Source organism: Marmota monax, unplaced genomic scaffold (genome assembly GCF_021218885.2).
Source record: "Marmota monax isolate L192 unplaced genomic scaffold, Marmota_monax_Labrador192_F-V1.1 WCK01_AAM20220418_F8-fsc00039, whole genome shotgun sequence".
Taxonomy (NCBI): Eukaryota; Metazoa; Chordata; class Mammalia; order Rodentia; family Sciuridae; genus Marmota; species Marmota monax.
The window spans coordinates 961971-985624 of NW_026693602.1; the positions used below are offsets into that span (position 1 = coordinate 961971).

At 36.3% G+C, this 23654-nt stretch overlaps 1 protein-coding gene across 1 annotated transcript in view; it reads right to left on the reverse strand.

Annotated features, from left to right (window-relative positions):
- Positions 1-1992: 1992 nt before the first annotated feature.
- The window catches only part of Hhip (hedgehog interacting protein), a 100864-nt gene continuing 79202 nt past the window's right edge, over positions 1993-23654 (reverse strand). The window contains exons 12-13 of the mRNA XM_046459522.2: positions 16380-16528; positions 1993-8939 (exon numbers count right to left, since the gene is read on the reverse strand). Coding sequence (XP_046315478.1) covers positions 8746-8939; positions 16380-16528 — 343 coding nt within the window. The 3' untranslated portion in view covers positions 1993-8745. The remainder of the gene's footprint in view (positions 8940-16379; positions 16529-23654) is intronic.

Here is a 23654-nt window from a genome sequence, read left to right on the forward strand (position 1 = left end):
AAGGAATCTCTTATATTTTACATAAGGAAGCTGTCAGTGCAGTGAGAGATATACCCAAGACCAACTGCATAATTAATTGGCGACCCAGCGTCCACATCTTGCAATTTTGGCCCAGGGACCCTGCCAATACACCTGGCATGTGTGGCTTTGGTAGCTGTAGATCATAGGACAGAGTGTCTATGATAAGCTTTACATGAAGCACATGGATTTTGCATCAAGGAGGTTTAATTATAAGGCCATAAATATGTCAAAGGGATCTGACAACATCTTATTAAATTACAAGAGTGAGCTCAAGTAGTTTCTGATGCTGGCATAATCCCAAGTAGAATGAGTTTTATAGTCAGGACCTACCCAGCCTTCTCCCTCTCCCAACCCCCTCCTTTCTCCTTTTAAATTCTTTTTATTAATCATAGAAAATAGTGCATAGAAATCAAACATAAATCAAATGGTGAAAACTCAGAAGAAACATTTCATGCAAATTGTTTTCCTTCCTTTTATCCTCTCAGTTCTTTGAAGGATGGTAGGATTTAGTCTCCAGAGAGGCCTCTTTGGAATTCCAAAGAGAAGAAACAAAACAAAACAAAATAAAACTATTTTGTTGTTGTTGTTGTTCTGATGAGGTACTACCTGTGGTTGGTATTTTAAATTATATTTCCATTGGAAATAGTACATTGGCCTCAAAGTTTCTTTTAAAAAGCAAGTAAGCGTAAAGGAGCCTGTTCATAAAAATATCTATCCCATTAGCTGTCAGACTCCCGAGGAAACTGGCAGCTGATTGTTGCAACAGTACAAATGTGAGCTACGAAAATTCTCAGTGACAACTGTGGAAATAATGACCTTTCCCACTAGTAGCTGCCTTGGAAACCAAGGGATCTGCATCAGGTTTGGAAGTCGGAACCCTCCAGCCTCATTTCACTGCTCACATTGGGGTACTGGGATCACCGTGGCCTTAGTAATGTGCTCTCCTAAAGCAGACTCCATCGAGCCCCTTTTAAATTGATTAATTGACTGATTAATCTGTTTACTTGTGATGCTGGGAATGGAACCCAGGGCCTTGCCCATGCTAGGCAAGTGGTCTACCCCTGCGTCACACTCCAGCCCCATCTTGTACCCTTTTAGTTCTTCCACACCGTTTCTCCTCCGTGTCTGCCACTCTTATTAATATATGTATGAATCTGGATGAATCAGGATATAAAAAAGGGATGTGGAAAAACTGCAATGTGTATAACACAGGGAATTTAAAGCAGGGAACTGGTTACACTGGTCGATAGCAGAGTTAAGAAGCCAAACATGGGTCAGGGAAGGAACTCAGAGAAATTAGCCACAGCATGAACTCACTTCCATGGCTGGATGGCACCTGCGTTATTGCGCAGGAACTGTTCTAGTCTGCCAGGGATTCAAAAAAAGGAACAGACACACACAGGAATCAAAGAGGTGCTCCTGGGCTAAGTTAGGGGGCCAAATTCTTTTTTTTTTTAATATATATTTTTAGTTGTAAGTGGACACAATACCTTTATTTTATTTCTATGTGGTGCAGAGGTTTGAACCCAGAGCCTCATACATGCTAGGGGAGCGCTCTACCACTGAGCCACAACCCTAGCCCCAGGGGGACAAATTCTAATAGCCAGAAGGGCAGGGTCTGAAGGAGAAATCTGGAGCTTTCTGTGGGAATCAGCAGAAGGACGCCTTCCGTGGTGTCACCTTGCCTAATTTCAAACTTCTAGGGGACACTTTGTAAAAAAAGCACCTTGTTACACATTTTTAATCTCTCAGGAGTAGTAACCTCTTACAGAGAAACAGCCTTGTCTTTTAATGAATCAATGAGATACATTTATCCAGGAAGACAGGGGGGTTTTGACAAAAGCAGAAAATTTGGAAGTAGGTTGGGCATAAAACACTTTAAAATTTGGTGTTTATAAAAATCAATCTGGATATGCAGGATTATTTTTTAAATTCTTAAGTAAAAAAGAATTTTAAAATAGCACATATACATTGAGTCATAAGATAAAGTTTAATACATTTGATCACGTTAAGACACAAAACACAGCCAATCTAATCCAATTTCAGGCATGCATTTACATAAATATATTAAATTAAGAAAGGAAATTATACACTTAAACATCCTTTTCACCTAAAAATCATTAAATCCACAGATCAACAATAAAACCAATTCTTTGCATTTACCACTTCAAGATACAATTGATCTATTTTTAAAGATAACACAAATAACACTTGTTAGAATTTATATGCATTATACATATATTATATATTACATAGATAGTGTGTATACATATGTAGTGTTTGTACAGAGATAAATATATATACATGGGTGTGTGCACACATACAGATACACACAGATGTTCTTTAGATCATCTGTACTGTTATGCTGTATTCTAATGTTGAGCTGAATTGAAGCTGGTTGGACGTGAAATTGTCTTTTGCTTCCAACACGTTCATGATACCCATTGGGCTCACAACCCCATCCTTGTAAACGCCCTTGCCTGTTCTATAGCACTTAATCATGCTAGGCACTTCAATAAATATTTTTTTGAGTTAATAAATGTATGAATGGCTGAATAGTAGAAGATTAATCAAGGAGAATTGCATATTATGTAACTTGATTAAATAAATCAGCTCAGTTCAAACTCAGAGGGATTATGGGAACCAATAACTTTGCATGTTACTTTTCTAAAGAACATTTGTAGAAATCCCAACTAGGTCATGTATTAACTCTGCTCCTTTAAACCTGGACCTCATTTTACTAATTGTTCCTACAGTCTTGTGCCAAACATGAATGGGTTCTGGAATCTTCCATGAGTAAGGCTGTGGACAAACTGCCCTAATTTTCAACCGTCTAAAAGAAAATGAACAACTAGGAAAACCAAAATACGTTAGAAGAATGAAACAAATAATCAATCTTTAAAACCAGACAAAACTAATCACAGATTAATTAATTAAGTCAGAGAGGACACAGGGTTTGCCTTTCATATTCTTTCAGGCTTTTAAATTATAATTATTCAATTTAAAAAATTCTAACTAGATGGATGTCTTTGAAATAAATAGTCTACTGTGGCATGCATAGGGAATCAAGTTCCATAAATTCCTTGGACATCAGCATCATTTATCTTATTACTTTCTGATTCCTGGTGAAACTCATGTCCAAACACAACTCATAACTTTAATGAGATGTGGGAAATATCTGGTATCTTATAAGTTTGTCAGTTTGTCTTCTTGGTAATGGTATTATGAAAAGAACCCTATTGCACATGAAATCTTAACTTATTCCAGGAAGGTCTTGTCTCAGATTTAGAGTATTAAGTGAAGAAGCATGTAACATACATTTTGGCATAGACCATTCCAAACCTGATCATACCTCCTTCATTTGAATGGAAGCTACTAACTAGTTTTTTGGTTTTGGTTTTGCAGTGTTGGGGATTGAACCCAGAGTTTTGCACATGCTAGGCAAGTGCTCTACTACTGAGCCTACATCCCCAGTCCAGCGAGATTTGTTCTTTTTTAGTGCAAGAATTAGTTTCTAACTGTGAAAAAAAGCTTGCTATATTTAGCCAGTATGAATAGTCTTTCCTATTCTGTATGTACTATGTGCTAAAATATGTGTGCTTACTTAAAAGGTTCTAGTCAATTGAGATAACTCACCATACATGTATGTTAACTTGCCTGTACACATACACATATATTTTTGGATTAAGTATAAATAATCTACATAGTCCAAAATAAAAAAGAAAACCCCACATGAGAAATAATGTTTGACTTTATGATGTACATGGGAGGTAATCTTTGAGTTAATGTTGAATTGGTAGCATTTTATTTTTAATGCACTGTTGTCTGGCTAAATAAAAGAACAACAGGTTTTAGGTGTAAGGTTTTATGTTTATGCAAGAGATTCATTATTTTTTCATTTTGTTTTTTCAGCTGACTGGTATCTGACCTATACAAATGGTATGGGAAAGCAAGGTAAATGATGGGTGTGTCTTGGGCTCATATTTAATAAAGAATTTAAGAAAATTGTAAGTGAGCAAATCTCTCCATTGCAGCTAGGGACACTGCTGTTCTAAGAAGGGCATGAGTGTACACACTCCCTCACACTCCCACAAACGCCTCTCACTTTCCTAAAAAGTTCCTTGAAGGCAATTTACAAAAACTATTCAAAGGCAATAGTCAAGAGGAAGAAGGTCTGAAGTTGGATGGCATTTGCATTTGTCAAATCTCACGGCCATGTTTTTTATATCTAAATGTTTCTTTTTCTAGGTTTCCCACCTTCCTGATATCATATTAATTACTGGAGGTGCGATAAAGAGAAAGAGGGTAAGATAGCAAACATTTATTTCTGATAGTCTCAGAGGAACTTTCTACAGAAGGTATTCTAGCTGCGTTCCTAGGAACAGGCCTGTCAATTTTCTGGACGTGGTACTTTGATCTGAGTTCTCTACAAAGTTCAAATTTAACTCCAGGGGTGGAGAAAGAAGATTCTGAAGCCTGCATAGAGGAACTATTTCTTCTTCTTATTTTTTTCCCCACAGATTTGGAATAATCTTCTTTAAAGTAGACTCCTGAGAGATGGCTATTGCTGGATAGGAAACAGCTACTCCTATTCCTGACTGTTAGCTTCAGCTATTGACTGGGGCTGTTTCAGTGTCTTTCCTGTGGCTACGACAGACTAGCTGCATGGGAGCTCCTGGACCAGCAGCCACGTGGCTCATCATGATTTCTCTAAGTGACTGTAATGGATCCATCTAGTATGTTATTTGTCTACTCTTCCTCATGGTACAGAATTTGAACAAATGTGATACCAGAAGAGGGTATTTTTCAGGAAAATAAAGAAAAGATCATAATGAGCCAAATCCACAGCTACTGGCCCAGGATATGTAATTAATGGATATAGTAAGGACAGGTTTATTTAGCCCAAACTGAAAGAAAATAGAGGAGAGGGAAGAGGGAAGAGATTGAGAGAGAGAGAGAGAGAGAGAGAGAGAGAGAGAGAGAGAGAGAGAGAGAGAGAGAGAAGGAAAGGTGGAGGCAGAGGGAGGGGAGAGGGCAGGAGAAGACTGATATCTTCAGTAACGTTCTAGACAGATGCTCAGAAACTCATTTGTTAATCTCTCCACTGCAACTTCCCATGGCATGCTTTATTTTTCCTCTTAAAAATTTAGACATGGCTCCTCTTTTATGTGTTAAGGCTAAGAGACTTAACAGGAAGTTAAGTCAAATAAAGGTTTAAATTAATGTGTTCTTTGAAAGACTCTAAATGTAGCATCTGACCAATAATCTTACACCTAGTCTACTTTTTGTAGGGTTATAATTCAGAGATCAAAACAATATAGAAAACAAATGGATTTAAAAATTTTAGTAAATTATTCTGTAATTATTTTCACATAAGTGCAGAAGTGATTATTCTGTATAAATGACTATTCTGTATAGTATAAATGATATGCAGAGAATAGTTTTTAGCCAGACTGTGTGTGTATGTTATATGTCTGGGTTTCTTTGCTCTCTTTATGAGACAGATCCACTAATCTGAGAAAACTTCTGAGTATTCTTTGTAATAATATAAGATACTTTAGAATAGCTCTACTGCAATAAAATTCTAAGAAGAAAAGGTATCAATGGAAGGACTTCTGCCATCACCTAAGTTTCTTAAGTTTTTCCTCCTTTTCACTTTGGTGATCTGCCAATTCTGTTTTCGTCTCATTATCTTAAGTAAGTGTCAAGAAAAGAAGGTTCTATGAATGAGGACAAGAGTTTGGCAGAGACAGTGGTAGAAAGGTTATTTCAAAATATTTGAAACTACCATAAGCATCATTCCACATTCAACTGACACCCGACGCTTAAGCTCTGAAATGGACAGGGCGTCCTAATACACATTCGTCCCCTTCATTGTTTCACATTTACCTTACACATTAGGATTCATATCAAGGAGCTTTTTCTTCTATTTTAGACTGTATACTTTATGAACTGAGCAGATTTTGCCTTTTGTGTGATGAAACAATTACTTTTCCCTAACTCATCCTTTTTAACCAATTCCTACCTGCCTCTCATCATAAATCACTGAGGTCATGCATTTAAAAAAATCTACTTCAAAAAGAGGGTCAAAAAAGTTTCTCGAATTGGCCACTTAATTTAAAATGTGTAGCCATCAATTACCTTTGGTTGCTACTTTTCTCCTAAGAGCAGAAAGAAATGACTCCAAAGGCTTGACTTTCTTTGCTTGGGTTTAATACCCATGGATCTTGCTATCTCCTTTTTAGAGGAATTTGGTCTTTTATTCTCTCACAATAGAAAAGGCAGTGACACCTGGGGTACATATGTTTTTCCAAGTCACTTGAAACTCTTTCACTTGGGAAACAGACCTATAAAAAACTCTGGGTCTGGTTAATTTAATATAGATTATTTTAAATAGGAGAAGTAATGGCAATAGAACACCTTTTCTTTGGGGGAAGAGATGGAGAGATTAATGATGTAAGAAGATACGTTTGATTTTTAAGATTTCACTGACTATATAGCAGTATCCTTATTGTTTTCACTCAAACTATGAATGGGAGAATGTGTAATAAAACTGCACGATTTGACAGATTTAGACAGCTGGCTCCCTCACAAGAAGTTCACATTTTGTTAATGTCACCCACGTTGAATAAGGGATGATTAGATGGTAAGGTCCATTTACAAAAATGGTTGTCAGGACATTTTTTTTTAATTGTAAAACTTTCTGTGATGGAATTCAGTAAAAGGGCTATGAAGAGAAAGCAATGGAGACAAAAGATTGCTATTAACCTACAGATGCAGGCTACTGCATGGTTCATTGCAAGATTTGTCACACTGTTGGGCCAATGAAGTGTTAGTGAGACTAGAAGGGACCACCCCTTTTCTGGGGTAAGAGGGCAATTTGGTCTCCATGCTCATTTAATCCTGAGACTTCTTTGAATAGACTGCCAATTGAATCTAAATTGTGCAAAATTATGCATGCACTTTTTAATGCAGGCTATTGTTCCCGAAGCACTGAACCAAGATTTCTCAACCCATTTCCATTTGGCATGAGGTCACTTGAAACTTAAGTAATCATATATGGAAGACAAGAGCAGTGTACTTAACCAATCTTTCTACATTGTGGTTTCTATATAAATGTTCACTGTGCTTTAATTGTAAGCATCTCACTTAGAAACAACAGAGAAGTCCTAGCTATGAAATGTTTTTAAAAAATTTAATTGAGGCTCATATTCCTAAAGGTAAGAAGCAGGTTTGGAAAGTCAGCCAAAGCTGCATAATCTATACTTCCACAATTTAGATTCCAGAGGAGTGAATGTTTATAGTAGGACAGCTACAGTGGGGTATGTGCTTATCACGGGTGGACGTGTTTTTTCAGTAGTGCATAGAGGCCTTATAATTTTTTTAGAATCCAAATGGGAAGAGGTGGCCTGGAAGGCCATTAAGAAAACGGTGTACCAGGCTTTCTGCAGTCTTGTTGGAACAGGTCATTTCTTTTAAAAACCTGAACAGAACATTTACAGAAAATTTATTGATATATTAGCCAGAGAGTACTTTCATTGAGTTCTAAAGGAGCATATACATGAAAATTCATATTTGGCAAGAATTATTATATGAAAAATTTGTACAAGTGACAGCTTACACAGCCCAGATTTGATATAAACGAGTGAGCTCTCTTCCAGTGAGGTTCGATTCAGTGTGGAATCTGTAACATTCTAATCACATATACTCTGACAGTCCTGCTATGGTGAGAGGCACTTTACAAATGTTTAATGCTGCAATTTTATAAGGATTGGCTGTTTTCTTGCTTTTTCATCCATCGTTAATGATTACATGTTGGCAAAGGATACATTGTTAGATTAGATCCACAGCACATTAAAGACTGCTTTCTCATTCCCCTTCTCTCCAATTAAGTTGGTGAAAAATGTAACTTTAGTATTTTACAGGACAGGGTAAAGGTGTTTCATCTAGGTGATGTCTATATTATAAAAATAAAATAAAAAATATAAATATGTAACACAAACCCAGTGCCTATTGTTAAATAAAATATACAATAAGAGCAGACCTTTTAGGAAGTTTTGATTTAAAAATAGGCTGTTATGATTTCATTATAAAACATTTGAAAACAATCTTGAGATTAAGCCAAAGTAACCAGATTGCTTTGCCAAATAAAAAGGTAAGTGGGTAGGTATCATTCTGCAAGGGGATACATTGATAAAAACGAAGATTACAATTTTTTATCAAGTTGTTCATTTAGAAATTCATCAGGGAGTTTTGAAACATTCTCTCATATTATAGTCTTTTAATATAAAAATATTGCCATTTTTTATTAGATCCATCAGATTGCACAGTGATGTTTCAAAACCTCATTAAAGTTGACTTCAGTAATTACAGACAGAAAATTCCTGGGAAGTCAAATACTCTCTTATGGTGACATAAAAATTCCATTATCAATTTACAATGGAATTTCTGTGTCAATTACTCCACACAAGGAAGTATATATTTTAAAAACCCATCTGTTATGCAACCACGTGGACAGGGGTTGTGAGTGTGGGTGTGTGCGTGCATGTGTGAACAAACGTGCAACATACACACAGAGGATCTGCACATTTCTGCAAATTATTTTTAAATTAATAAAAGAAAATGAAATCACAGGAGTGTGTAGCAGGATAACAGTCTTTCTTTTTAATGACAGGATAAAAAATAAATGCCCACTGGAAAAGAATATTCAAACAGTCCCAGAAACTATACAATGTAACTTGTTAGATCCAGTAAGTAAGATGTCATGTCAATGATCTGATCAAGAATACCTGCCCTGGCCACTCTGCGGATGTTTCTGTCCACTTGTTCACACTGAGGACCAAGATATCCTTTCTTACAGAGGCACTTGTTGGGTCTAACACAGACACCTCCATGACGACACGCTGGCTCACATTTTGCTGGAAAGGGGAAAAAATAAAGAGTAATAACATGGCTCTTATTCTGTAAGTTAGAAACAGTGCTGAGCAGGAGGCCAATAAATATCTGATGAATAAGGGAAGGCGAGGAAAGAAGAAGGAATGATTTGAAAGACAGACGTGTAAGTAAGAAGGAAGGTTTCTCAGATCCATGGTAATTTGGAGACTAGAACTCAAGACAATGGGAGACATTTCTAGAGAAGCAGAGATCCTGAGAAACAATTTCAGTCCTCCACAGAACTGACTTCATTTAACACAAAGATTTCATCTTTTTCAGATCTCTGCTCCCCAGAGGCCTGCTGGGAGGCCACTGGCTGGAGCATCTCCAAAGCAACACAAAGGTGAGGTCAGTTTTGGATTTTGGCTCCCTCAAACTCCTTCCCTCTGCTTGCAGAGGGCTTAGGGCACGTGCTTTGCTCCCTGATCACACCTTAAAGCCCACTTCTGGAGTAAGAGCAGTTGGCCAAGGAAGGACGTGCTAAGCAATCTTTTTAGGGTTACTATACAGCACAGCATTTCCTCATTAAAGAACGGTCACTCCTGCAATATAGGTGACTTACTCCTAAAATAAGATGCAGACATACATTTGGCATATAAATATTGTCATTTACTGATAAGATAAATCTGGGTCGTGCAGCTATTACAGACAGATTCAAATTCCTTGAATACATTTCTCTATACTTTGGCCAGGTCATTTTCACCTTTCTGAACACATTATTCAAAATCCAGAGGTCTGCAGTTGACACATGGAAAAGAAAATAAAGACAATTTCTCTTTAAATGTTTGAGAGATGAATAAACCATGTGCATATACAAATCAAATTCCTGCTTGGGACAAAAATATCCTGAATAGATAACTTTAAAAAAGTTTTTTGTTTTTCTTTTTTTTTTTTTTAAAAAAAAATGTTCTTTTTAGATCTTAATTTGTGTGTGTGTGTGTGTGTGTGTAGATGTACCAGGGATTGAACTGAGGGGAACTCAACCACTCAGCCACTTCCCCAACCCTATTTTTTGTATTTTTTATTTAGAGACAGGGTCTCACTGAGTTGCTTAGTGCCTCAATTTTGCTGAGGTTGGCTTTGAACTCATAATCCTCCTACCTCAGCTTCCCAAGCCACTGGGATTATAGGTGTGTGCCACTGTGCCCAGCCTAATCTTAAATTTTTTTATTAGTGCATTTGATCATACAAAATAATGGGTTTCATTGTAGTATATATATACTACAATGAAATATATATATAGTGTATATATATAAATACACACACACACACACACACACATATATATATATCATACTTTGATCATATTCGTCAACCCCCCCCAAGCTTTTCTCTAATAGACTCCCTGTGACAACTTTCATGTCAGATTCTATATCCGAGGGAAAATATCTAAGATTTGTCTTTCAGAGTCTGTCTGATTTCACTTAACCATATGATTTCCATTTTCATCCATTTTCCTATAAGTGATATGATTTCATCCTTCCTTACAGCTGAATAATGGGGAAAAACATGAAATCATTTCCTCTAAAACCCGTTTTCTTTATCAGCCTTCCGAGTTGCTGGGATTACAGGGGTGAACCATCCTGCCATTGGTATTGTGATGGAGATTGCACTGAATGTGTACATGGCTTTCAGCAATGTTGCCATTTTAACAATATGAATTCTGCTGATCCATGGAAATGGGAGGTGTTTCCATTTTCTAGTGACTTCTTTGATTTCTTTCTTCAGTGTTCCATAATTTTCATTGAATAGGTCTTTTACCCCTTGGTTTGATTTATTCATAGGCATCTTACTATTTTTAAAGCTATGGTGAATGGAATGATTTCTTTTTCAGCAGGTTTGTTATAAATTAGTGTATAGGAAAGTTGTTAATCCTTATATTGATTTTGTATCCTGCTAATTTGCTAATTTTATGGGCTCTAGGAGTCTTCTGGTGGAAACTTAGGGTCTTCTAAGCCTAGGATCATCTCTTCTGTAATAGGAATAATCTGATGACTCCTTTTCCTATTTCTATACCTTTTTACTGCTTTCTCTTGCCTAATTGCTCCAGCTAAACTTTCAAGGACTATACTGAATAGGGGTGTTGAGTGAGTTAACTTCTTTGTCTCAGTCATGACTTTAGAGGAAATGATTTCATGTTTTTCCCCATTAAATATAATGTTGGCTTTAAGTTTGCCATATATAGCCTTTATTGTGTTGAGGTAAGATCCTTCTATATCTTTTTTCTTCAGGGATTTTATCATGAAACCATGTTGAATTTTGTAAAAGGCTTTTTCTGCATCTATTGGCATGATCATGTGATTCTTACCTGTGATTCTGTTTATGTGGTATTATTATGTTTATTGATTTGTTTATATTGAACTATCCTTCCATCTCTGGGATGAAACCATGGTGTATGATCTTTTCGATGTGCTGCTGAATTCAGTTTGAAAGTATTTTATTCAGGATTTCTGCATCTATGCTTATCAGGGATATTAGTTGCTAATTTTCTTCCCTCCCTCCCTCACTCCCTTCCCTCCTTCCTTCCTTCCTGCCTTCCTTTTATTTCTGTTGTTTCCTTATCTTGTTTTGGTATTAGAAGGCTACTGCCTTAGTAGTAGGAATTTGGAAACATTCTTTTCCTTTCTATTTCATGGAATAGTTTGAAGAGCATTGGGGTTAGTTCTTCTTTAAAGGCCTTGTAAAATTAAGCAGTGAATTCATACAGTTCTAGCTTCTCTTTGTTGGGAGACTTTTTTTACTGCTTCAGTCTCATTGCTTGTTATTGATCTATTTAGGTTTTTCATAACCTCTTGGTATCAATTTTGGTAGATAATAGCTATCTAGCAATTTATCCATTTCTTCTAGATTTTCTAATTTATTGGAATATAAGTTTTCAAAATAGTCCTCAAGGATCCTCTGGATTTCAGTGATATCTGTTGTAAACATCCCCATTTTCATCTTTAATTTTGTTAATTAGGATCTTCTCTTTCTTTTTGGTTGGTTTGGCTAAGGGTTTACTGATCTTATTTATCTTTTCAAAGAACCAATTCTTTGTTTCATTTATCCTTTGTATAGTTCTTTTGGTCTAATTTCACTTAGTTCAGCTCTGATTTTTTTTTAAAATTTTGTTAGTTCTTTTTAGTTAAATGACAGTAGAATGCATTTTGATGTAATATACATATGTGGAGTATAACTTCTGATTTTTATTATTACTTTCCTTCTATTGATTTTGGATTTGGTTTGTTCTTGATCTTCTAAAACCTTGAGATACATCTTTAGGTTATTTGAGATCTTGTTTTGATTTTTTAATGTAGGCAGTCATAGTTATAAGCTTCTCTCATAGAACTGCCTTTTCAATATTCCACAGATTCAGGGTATATTGTGTTTCCATCTCCATTTGAGTCTAGGAATTTTTACATTTCCTCCCTGATATCTTCAATAACCCACTGGTCATAAAAAAAGTGTATTGTTCAATCTCCATATGTTTGTATAGTTTCTGTGGTTTCTTTTGCTGTTGATTCCTAGTTTTATTACATTATGACTAAATAAAGTTCCATAAGCTGCTAAAAGAATGTAAGAATGTGTCTTCTTCTGTTGATTGATGTTTTTTTTTTTTTGTCTAAATGACCTATTTATGAAAATGGGATATTGCAGTCACCTACTATTATTGTATTGGGTCCTCTCTGTCCTTTTATGCTGGGTAGTGTTCATTTTATAAAATAGGGTTTACTGATGTTTGCTGCATCTATATATACAGTAATTACATATTCTTGGTGGATTGCTCCCTTCAGCACAATGTACTGGTCTTCTTTGTCTCTTCTGGTTTGAAGTCTGCTTTGCTGGGTATGAGCATAGCTACTCCTGCTTGCTTTCAGACTCCATTTGCATGGAATATTTTTATCCCATTCTTTCATTTTCCATCTGTGTATGTCGTTAATGGTAAGGTATGTTTTTGGCAGGCAGAACAAAACAAAACAGTTGTCTTGTATTCACCATTCTTTGTCTTTTAATAGAAGAATTGAGGCCATTTACATTCAGAGTTATTATTAAAACTTGTATTAATTCTTGTCATTTTATTATTTTTCTAATGTTTGAATCTTTCCTGTATCTCATATGCTTATCTGCTCTTCTAGTGAGATTTATTCTTTCCTGTGCTCTTGTGGTTGTGTTTATCTTCCTCTTCTGTTTGTGAGATTCCTTTAAATATCCTCTGCAATTCTGGGTTAGTGATCATAAATGCCTTTAGTTTATTCTTATCTTGGAAGTTTTTTATTTCTTCCTCCATTCTGAAGGGTAGGTTTGCTGGATATAGTAACCTGGACTGGCAATAATTTTCTTTCACTTAAAAAAACAAAATTCCATGTCCTCCTGGCCTTTAGAGTTTCTGTTGAGAAACCTGCTGTTATTCTGGTGGGTTTGGTTTTAAAAGTGACTTGTTGCTTCTCTCCTACAATTTCATTTTAATATTCTTTCTTTGTTCTGAATTTTTGGCATTTTCACTGCAATATGTTATGGAGAGGTTCTTTTTTGATCATATCTATTTAGAGTTCTAAGTACTGCCAATACTCAAGTATCCATCTAAATACTCAAGTATCCATCTCATCCTCAGAATTTGGGAAATTTTCTGCTATTATTTCATGGAATAGGTTTTCTATGCCATTAGCTGGTATCTGGTATCTCTATTCTTTTCTGAAGACCTGAGAGTCTTAAGTGAGTTGTCCCAGAGATCTGCATTTTTTGTTTATAGTTACTTATTTTTTTCTTTACAACTGTCTGAATCTTCCAATTCATTCGCCTTTTCTTCAAGCCTTGAAATTCTGTTTTCTGCTTGCTCTAGAGTATTGGTTGGGCTTTCCACTGATTTTTTTTTTAATTTGGCTTATTAAGATTTCATTTCTAAGATTTATGTTTAGTTCTTTTCAAAATTTCTATCTCTTCATTGAATTTTTCAACTGTATCTTATAGTGTCTGCATTAACTCAACCAATTATTTTCTGTGTTATTTTGGAATTCATTGATCTTGTTTTAAACCATTCTTTCTATTTTTTATCTAGCATTTCATCCTCTTCAATATCTTTGGAGTCAGTTGGTACTGAGTTATGAACTTTAGGAGGTGTCATGTTGCCATGTTCTTTCATATTTCTTGTATTTCTATGTTAAGATTTGTTTATCTGTTGGGTTGGATTTCTCTTCCACTTTTATGTGAAGTCTTTTTAGGTCACAGTCTTCTCTCTCTCTTTTTTTTTTAATATTTTTTAGTTGACTTAGTTGAACACAATACCTGCTGCCAGCAAATACCTTTATTTTAATGTGGTGTTAAGGATTGAACTCAGGGCCTTGCACATGGTAGGTAAGCGCTCTACTGCTGAACCACAACCCCAGCCCCCATAGTCTTCTCTTGATGATGGGTCTTGGTATAACGGATTGTTGTGAAGTGTTGGATATATTTCTATATGGGTTTCATAGTACAGTTTCTTTGATAATACTTTGGTGGCAACTAGTCCACTTTGACTCGATATGTACTATGTGTAAGCCTGAGGATCCTTCTTTCTCTGTAAGTCTCACAAGAATGGGATCTTTTTGTAGATCAAGCAATTGTGTTGTAGACAGTGGAGGTTATGTTGACACCCTCTGTGATTGCTCCTCTGATCTTTTCAACACTGTTTATCCAAAAAGGACATGGGGCAATCTATGCTGAAGCCCCTCAAAGGTGTGGTATCCACAGCCTTTGAGTTATTTCTCTCTGCTATTGCTTAGGGGTGAATGTCCAGAAATGGGTCTTCAGGGCCACTTGGTACCTACTTGGGGCCAGAGGTTGACTGGGGATTTTTATCTTCCTTCTTTTTTTTTTTCTTTTCTTTTCTTTCTTTCTTTTTTTTTTGTTGTTGTTGCTGGGGATTGAACCGAGGGCCTTGTGCATGCAAGACAAGCACACTACCAACTGAGCTATATCCCAAGTCCTTTGTCTCCTTTCTGTATGATTACTTTTATAAAATAATTTTGACTTATCTTACATTTTAAAACTAAATAGTGGCAAGATTAAAATTCTTCACTGAAATAAAACTTCATATTGACTTAAAGAATTCTTATATTCATTTATATCACATATTATTTCAAAATAATTTGTTCACCCTTAGTTAAAACATGTTACTAGAAGGTACTCAATAAATATCTATTAACTGAATACTTGAGGTGACATAAGAAATTAGACAAAATGTAAAGTAAAAATTATAACACAATGAATTCTATGTAAAAGAAATGGAGTTAGTACTGTCAGTACTGTCAATCAAAGGAAGCTGAAGGATGATAGATTATCAGATATATGAATATTATTATACTTGGACACTGATTCTACAAAAAGGGAGACAGAGTGGGTCAATAAAATGAAAGCACTCTTCTTAGATAATGGAATTATGCAATTTCTATTGAGTTTTAATTAGGAGAGTTCTTTCCTAGGTATGCAATCATAGTACTAATCAATCACATAATATTATTTATGTTGCAAATTACTTTGGCAATTTAAGCTTAAAATTTATATTGTATGTGTAGCTTTAAATATTGGCTACTTTTGTTAGACAATATAATAGACAAGTTATGGTTATACTTTTGAAACAAATACATCTTTAGAAAGCACAATAAAGAGCACATATGTATAAGAATACTCTTAAATATTATTTTGGGGCTTTGCTTCTCATCAGCAAGACGTACTTTTATAGCAGAGGTCAAAATCTTTTCTAAGTAATATGTATATGCTGGTTGTCGAATATACATTTTTAACATCTATATCTTAAACTCTACATTTTTTAATTTATCCAATTTTCCTACTTCACGCCAAGTAGAACTTAAACTTTGCACAAAATTGAGGAAATCTTATGTTAAAGGATAGAATAACCCTGAATAAATCTCCCTTGCTTTTTCTGAGCAGCTGCAAACCTAGTCAATGGTTCCCAAGGGAGTGGCAAACAGAATTAAAAATCTCATAATATGCCCCCAGATAATTGCGTTTTCCCTTTTTATTTAGAAACACTCACTGAAAAACCCTGTTTCGAGTGTGATGTGGCAAGAAAGTGAGCAGTAAAGCCAGGGAGGGCATTTATGGGGTGTCTGGAAAATGCTAGCACATGGGTAGGGTTCGCGTGGAGCTCAGGGCCCAGGGCTGAACACCAGTAGAGATGACCTGGTTGGGCTGTTTTCATTTTTTTAGTTTTTGAAGGGACTCCAGTCATTTAAAGTTTTCTCATGTTGTAATGAGCTTACCCACGTGAATGGTTTACATTACGGAAATGGAAAAGATTTCATGTATAAGTTCAGAAGCCAGTAGACATTCACAGTATTGTATTCTGAACCCTAGATGGTTCTAGAAGGAATAGCTAATGCTGAGTTCTTGAGAACCTAAGAATAATCCCATTCCCCAGTCTTTCTTATGACAACAAAAATACTAACCGATTCTGCAAAAGTCCCCCTCCCAGCCTGGACTGCAGCAGCAGGTCCCTGTGGGGGTGCAGTAGCCGTTGCGACAAAGCCGGGAGCACTCTGAGTTCAGGGTCTGCGCAGGTTGTATGGAGGCTCTGCATTCCGTGGGCATTACAGGTCTGTACAAAAGACAAGAGTTGACATTGTATTTTGGTTGAAAATCAGTATTGGAGTGAAATCTAATGGTTTTGTAGTTTAGTCTACATAGCACGTAAGACCTTTCTTTTTTAAGTGACTCAGTCAACCTGCAACTTTGGAAGAATGGAAAAAATACATACCAGTGAGGAAACAAAATAATCAGTCCCGAACCCAAGTGAACATATTGAACATTCTAGAAACTTTATCACAATCAATTCATTGATGAAAATGTAAATTTAATTATAACGGCATTTTATATTTGGTAGCTAGAATTTCTAGTGATTGCAATTTGAAAAATAAAATGTATTTATATTTTTAAACTTTTCCACCCAGATCTAAAAAAGTTTAAGGATAGTACCTGAGATATTATATTTAGGGAGAGTACAGTTTCTCTTGCTTTGGTCTGCTCAGCAATATTACAGGGCTGTAGGCATTCATCAAAATGAACACTTGCAGCCTAAATAGTTTAGGAATCTATATTTGGTTTCACTTTACATTTCTTCTGAGATTATTTTTTTTGAAAGGTTGCCATAATATTTATGTATGTGTGTATTTGTATTGTTGGGTCAAAGTTCAAACTCTGCAATGCAAAAGGCCTGCATATAAAATGGAGATTTTTTTTATGTACATATGCACTGAAATCAAATTATTTTATTTTAATATGTGTGAAATAATTAGATTTTATCCTGTTATGGAGAAAATGGAAACATCTTATTTGCCATGTAAAAAGTCATGGTTTTTGTTTTCATTGTTCTACAACTAACTGCCATTATTTATAGAGGAAACCAAGAGCTTCCAAAAGATTTTCATGGTTCCCCTGTTTTTGTAACATTCTTACTCAGTCTGAGTCAGGCTGGCCTCTGGGTCACAACTGCTCATTACCTAACCTTGGTGGAAAACGTGGCACTTTCAATGGTACTGAAGGCCCGAGTGTGGTCTGCAGGCTCTTTCAGTTCAGGCTGTAAAGGAATGTCATCATCATCAAGTCACTGCATTAGGGTGGCCAAAGCAGGTCCTTTAAAAGACTTATTTTCTTTTAGTGGTGCTAAGGATCAACCCAAGGCCTCCTGCATAGTAGGCAAGTGTTTTGCAACTGAGCAATACCCCCAATCCAGCTGGGGTCCTTAAGAACCAAACAAAGAAGGTGATCATTATAGATCAGATCACCACAAGAGGTAAATTACACAGCTTCTTGAGATAAGCAAATAATTAAGCCCTGGAGAGTGTTTTCTTGAAACTGGTTACCTTGTTATGTCCCTATAGCAATGGAAACAGTGATAATAATTTGGGACTTGACCTCAGGCTTTTTCTACAATGACTCAAAACCATATATATTAAAAGCCAAAATACAAAACATGTAGAGCAACGTCTCTAGTTCCTCTTCCCATTAAAGTTCTACTCTGTTGAAGTCCTGGGTTTGCAACCAACATAGCAATTCTGAAAACTCTCATGAATCTAGTCGCCTCTTATTTAAATCTGGAAATGGTCAATTCACATGAAAGGACCTTAAGGAGTTCCATAAACAGAACATATTTCCATTCAGAAAGCATTCAATGTTTTCCTGTTTCCCCAAGGAGTCTTTTTGGAAGAAAGGAGGGACTGGGATAGGGAAGAGAAAATGTTAAACAGTTATACCAAGAAAAGTAAGGACATTATCTTCCCTGCCTTCTGGTTGTTGTTAAGGACCCCATATTGGCTCTATTTCTGTCCCATAAAATTCTTATTTCGCTTGTGAGATGATGTGGCATTTCTGGCCACCCGAAAGGCAATTTTTCAGATCTTTGAATCCCAGGCTAGGATCATTTATGACGTGGCATTCAGTAAATGGGGACTGTTCTAATCTTACCAGTAACTGATAGTATACAACTCTGTGTATCTAATTTCTATTCATTATCACTTGTTCACTTTACTTATGACTCATTTAAGAAAAGATAAGCCGGAAGTAGAGTTACTAACAAAGATATTACAAGTTGTGGGTGACGCAAGATTTTCAGGCACACAGCTTACACACCGTGCACAAGATAGTTTAGACCTGAGGAGATAACTCTGAAGAGAAGACATACTTTAGATAAGGAATGTAGGCAGATTCAGTATAACAGCAGTAACTAGAGGTGAAGTGTCCAGGGGACACTGATTACTGTGCAGAGGGGAGATGAATGAGAACATGATAGGAGAGTTCTTTAGGGGAGAGCAGTTCTTTAGTTCTTTAGGGCAGAGCAGGGGAGGGTAGAGTATATCACCCTTATTGGCCTACTGACCAAACATTCACCTACGTGGAAACTCAGATTATGGAGGGAATTCTGAATTATTTTTTTCTCAAGATTTATTAAATGCCTATCTGCACATACAGCTGTTTCATACTTGGGCTTCTTTATTTCCAGTTGTGTAAGACTGGAGGGCTGTCATGTCTAAACATTTGAATTCCCTCAAGGTTTTTTATTTTTATTTATTTTATTTTTTGCATTACAATTCTTAATATACCTTTACACCTCAATTTATCATATCTCTGATTGTATATAAGGTATGTTGACACTAAATTCACGTCTTCATGCATGTATTTTGTATAATGATGAGGGTCTCCCCTTCCACCATCCTTGCTATTCCCCTTCTCCCTCCCTTTCCCTCCCACCCCTCTTCCCTATCTAGAGGTAATCTTCTTCCCTTGCTCTCCCTCCCTACCCCAGTTTGAGTCCCCCCCCCTTATATCAGAGAAGACATTCCGCATTTGTTTTTTTTTGTGGGGGGGGGAATTGGCTAACTTCACTTAGTTTTAATGTAAATACCTGAGAAAGTTATCTTCTTTTTCTTTTATAATTTGGTAACTAACATTCCTCATTTAGCATGTTAAATAACTCTTCTCCCTCTTTTTAAGACTGTTATTATACTAGGGCTCCCTTAGCATGAAATTTACATGACAGATTTCCCATCTCTTAAAGAATTCTTTGTCTTATAAGGAATGAATTATTCTATCTCCCTTTCCCCTTCTCCCTTGAAGGGAAAGTCTTCTGTGGGAGGAGTTATATACTCCATTGTCTTCAGCTCCTGTGCTCTTCATGGGGATAAGACACCACAGGGCCTGTATCCTCATGGAGACATGGAGGGGAAGATGGATGGGTAGCCGCAGAAGCTTGCTGTAGTGTGATCTTCGTTTTATTAACAGGTGCACACAAAGTCTCATAGGAATACAGATGAGGGTGGAATTGTTTTAGGATAGGGAGGAAAATGCCATCTATCTATAGTTTCAAATTGTAAGTAGTGGAAGAAGACACACCACTTTGGTGGTTGTATATAGAGAGATGACACTAGAGTTAGGAAAATACTGTATAGACGGTCAATAAATATTTATTAAATTGAATATTTATAGTAGTAATTTTCTCAAATAAACTCTGTGAGAATAAATATTTCCTTTCTTCTCCTCATTTCCCCAGGACCAAGAAGAATATGTAGCCCATGGAAAATGCTTCATAAAAATCTATTGAAGGAATGAATAAAATTAATAAGAATATGAAATTTTAAAAGGGTATTTGTTTCTTTTTTATGCTATTAGATTAATACAATTTAGAAAGATATCATTAAAATCTAATCGCTAGACTTTTGTATCACAGACCTAATACTAAAAACATTTGCTGTCTTTCTAGTGCCTAAATTAACTCAATTCTTATAAAATTCTTCTAAGACATAGCTAAATTTTAAACAATGCATTTTTATCCTAGTTAGTAAACAAAAGGTCAAAAAAATCAGGGTATGCTTGGACTTAAGAGATAGGATTGTTTTCTAGACGAGAATTAAAGTCAATGCATTTACATTCATTTTTCATATTTGGCAAAGTCTGACAAAGACTGGTGACCCCCACCACTTCTCTCTACACAATGTTTGTTATGGTGACAGTCTCTCTTCCACTAAGAACATGCCCCCTTTATGTAAAATGAGGAGGTAAGAGAATGCAGCAGTTCAGGGAGATTTTGTTCCTAGAATCAGACCATCTTAAATATACATAGATACTACATGTTCAGACCTAATGGGATCGAATCAAAAATCTCCAGTATGAATCTGTGACAGATTAACTCATTTTCATACTTATTTTTATTAGATTGGAAAATTGGATGTTTAGTTTATATTTAATAAGAATCATTTAAATAGTTGTTCTTTTAAGCAATTACTTTCTAAGCCTTTGGACTCTTAGCTCTCCTGAATAGAATCAGAAATAGGTTTCGAAATAGAAACTTAGCCAAGAGGATGTTTAGGTTTGCAGTAAAGAAAATATTGAGCCCATTTGTTGACAGCTATCTCCACAGCCCTGGAACTTAATTTAAATCAGAAAAACATATTTCCTAATCTCACATGACGAATAATGAAACACTGAGGGCCTGGTGCAGAAAACAGCCCAACATTCCTTAATATATAAAGCATTGTTTTCAGAAATTGAAGACAGTTTTTTAGAAACCTACTTTGGCTGGCTCTGTGCAGTGGTGCAAAGGTTTGGATACTTTCTTGAAGCAGAGAAGTTGGGATGCTTGAGTAATTTAAAACACACATGGTATGTGATGACTTTTGTGAACAGGAAAGGCCAACGGTGAATGTCCCTGGGTCGTGGGATTATGGGTGGTTTTCATTGAATGACATTTAATCAATGGACAAGTAAATCAAGGGATGCAAAGTCCTTTGTGAATGTGTGTGGAAGAGCTGGGATTCATCCCATCTGAGTAGGCTGGCCCCTCAGAGTGAGCATGCAAAAATCTATTTTGTCTTTCACAAAAAGGAAAAGGGGTTCATTCTAAGATTTTTGTTAGGTGTCCAGATTTTAAATTCATTTTGTTGTAAAACAAGATCTATAGATTATGCATAATATGCTTTCATAAATTCTGATTCGTTGGAGGTTTTAGGAGATGTAATAATTCTACAGCCTCTCAGCAATCTCTAGAGGTGGGAGTTGGGGGGAAACTTGATGTAAGAACTGACTTCTTTTTTTTTGGTACTGGGGTACTGCTATATCCCCAGCACCCCCCACCCTTTAAAAAGATTTTGAGGCAGAGTCTCATTAAGCTGCTTAGGGCCTCTGTAAGTTGCTGAGGCTGGCTTTGAACCTGTAGTCCTCCTGCCTCAGCCTCCTGAGTCACTGTGGACAAGCATGCACCACTGCACTCATTTTATTCTTTATCCATAGTCACACTGGGACACATGGAAAAGTGTTTCCTACACCTGTAACATATTTAAAATGATTTTCCTTCCATGCTTTTTCCCTTTCTCATGAGTTAGGAAAAATCTGTAAGTCTACTAGAGTCCCTGTTCAGCAGCATGAACGTGACCAGGGAGTTTCTTAGAAATGCAGGATCTCAGACCCTACTCCAGCGCTACTGAGTTCAGTTCAGACCAGACAGAGTTCAAGTCTGTCAGGTGATTCATATGCATGTTCAAGTTTGAGAGGCACTATTCTAAATCAAGATCATTTTCAGCCAGGAGCAACGAATGTGGCTATTAATTAGCATGTTCAGGAGCTTCCAAGAACAGAATGCTCTGAGAACTTATAGTTGGGTGGAGTCTCTCCTCTGGACAGGGAGGCAGTCTTTCTCTGTCCCAGCAGATTCTCTGTGTAATGAATTTCCCCACTGTAAGCAGTTTGGTACACAATGATCATCTGAACAACCCATTATTTTAAAAGCTAAGACTCAGCACTTTTACCTCAAAAAGAATAAAGTGGAAAATGCCTTGTGATGGGACATTTTCCTGTTCCTGTTCCTTGAGGCAGTGCCACAAGCACTGGATGATAACTGCTGGGTCATCTTTTAAATGCTCATCTTAGTGGCTTTCTCCAAGGTCAATACACAGAGTGATTGTCTCCCCTCATAACTGTCTTTAGTTTGCTCACTGAAATCTTTTTCCTGGACACATCAACATTTTTCTTTTCTGTGTCAGTTTACTCACGAGGAAGAGAATTCAGGATTTGGATGGATTAACAATATATTTTGTGACTATATTTGGTCATTTGGTCATAGATTTTGAACGGAATTTGACATTCAAATTCATTTGGGGTGTTAGGAATCTCATGCACTTATAAAACAACCATATTATAGGTAGAAGAGGAGAGGAAAGGGAATCTATTTATTATAATCATGCAATTTTGATCCCGCTGGGATGTCATGTGTGGATAGATGGCAATACAATTTTCCTAACAGTATTTTTCTCTTTGAAACATACCAAGAAATCAAATGCCATTTCTTTGACATTATATCATATGTTCGTTGCAGAAATACTGTTCTATATATTTCCAAGTAAGCCTGACATTAGAATAAAGGCAAAGAATACTTAAATTCGAGAATAGCTCTGAATGTACAGTACATATCATATTGAATTTTTTTTTTCACTTGTACTATATATTTCTGAAATTCTAAGTTAAGATGGAGAAAGTCAATGTTCTATCTTACTTCTGGATAGGTCTAAAAATTTCTTTGTTTTGAAACATGCTGAAAAAAAAACAGGGGCTGGGCCTCAGCTTTCTTCAGCTGATCAACTCTATCTTCATTTTGTGGTTTTCTGAGGTTTAGGTCTCTTCCCTCACATGTCAGACTCACTCACTTCATCTGATCACTAAGCCTGCTGTCTGGCTGTAACACCCGGACACCTCGGACTGAGTTGTTGCTAAGTTCAAAGGAGACAGAAGTCCACACAGGTATGGCTGCATAGTGCTAAAAAAATGACCAGAAATTTCACAAATACCTCTTTAATTTTGTTCTATGGTTAAAGATGCAACCATACGAAAAGCAACTGCTGAAACCACTTAGATTTTTTAAATAACTTCCATGTTAATTCTATCTCCATGACAGAGGTCTGGCTTTGCCCTTCCCAAATTTAAAAGATCAGGAAATATATGAGGGATCAAACAGCTTTCACACTGCAACTAGTCACAGACAGTACTGGAACTCTTTCCTGCCCTAATATGGGAACACTCACCTGGCCTTCTTACTTCAGGAAAAGATAACAAGGAACCCACATTTCAGGCCCTATTAATCTCACTATGCAATCATCATCACCTCAATACGCACATATCTGAAAAGGAATATATCCAACACTAAATTTATTAGCTTAACTCATTGTCTATAGTTCCATGGA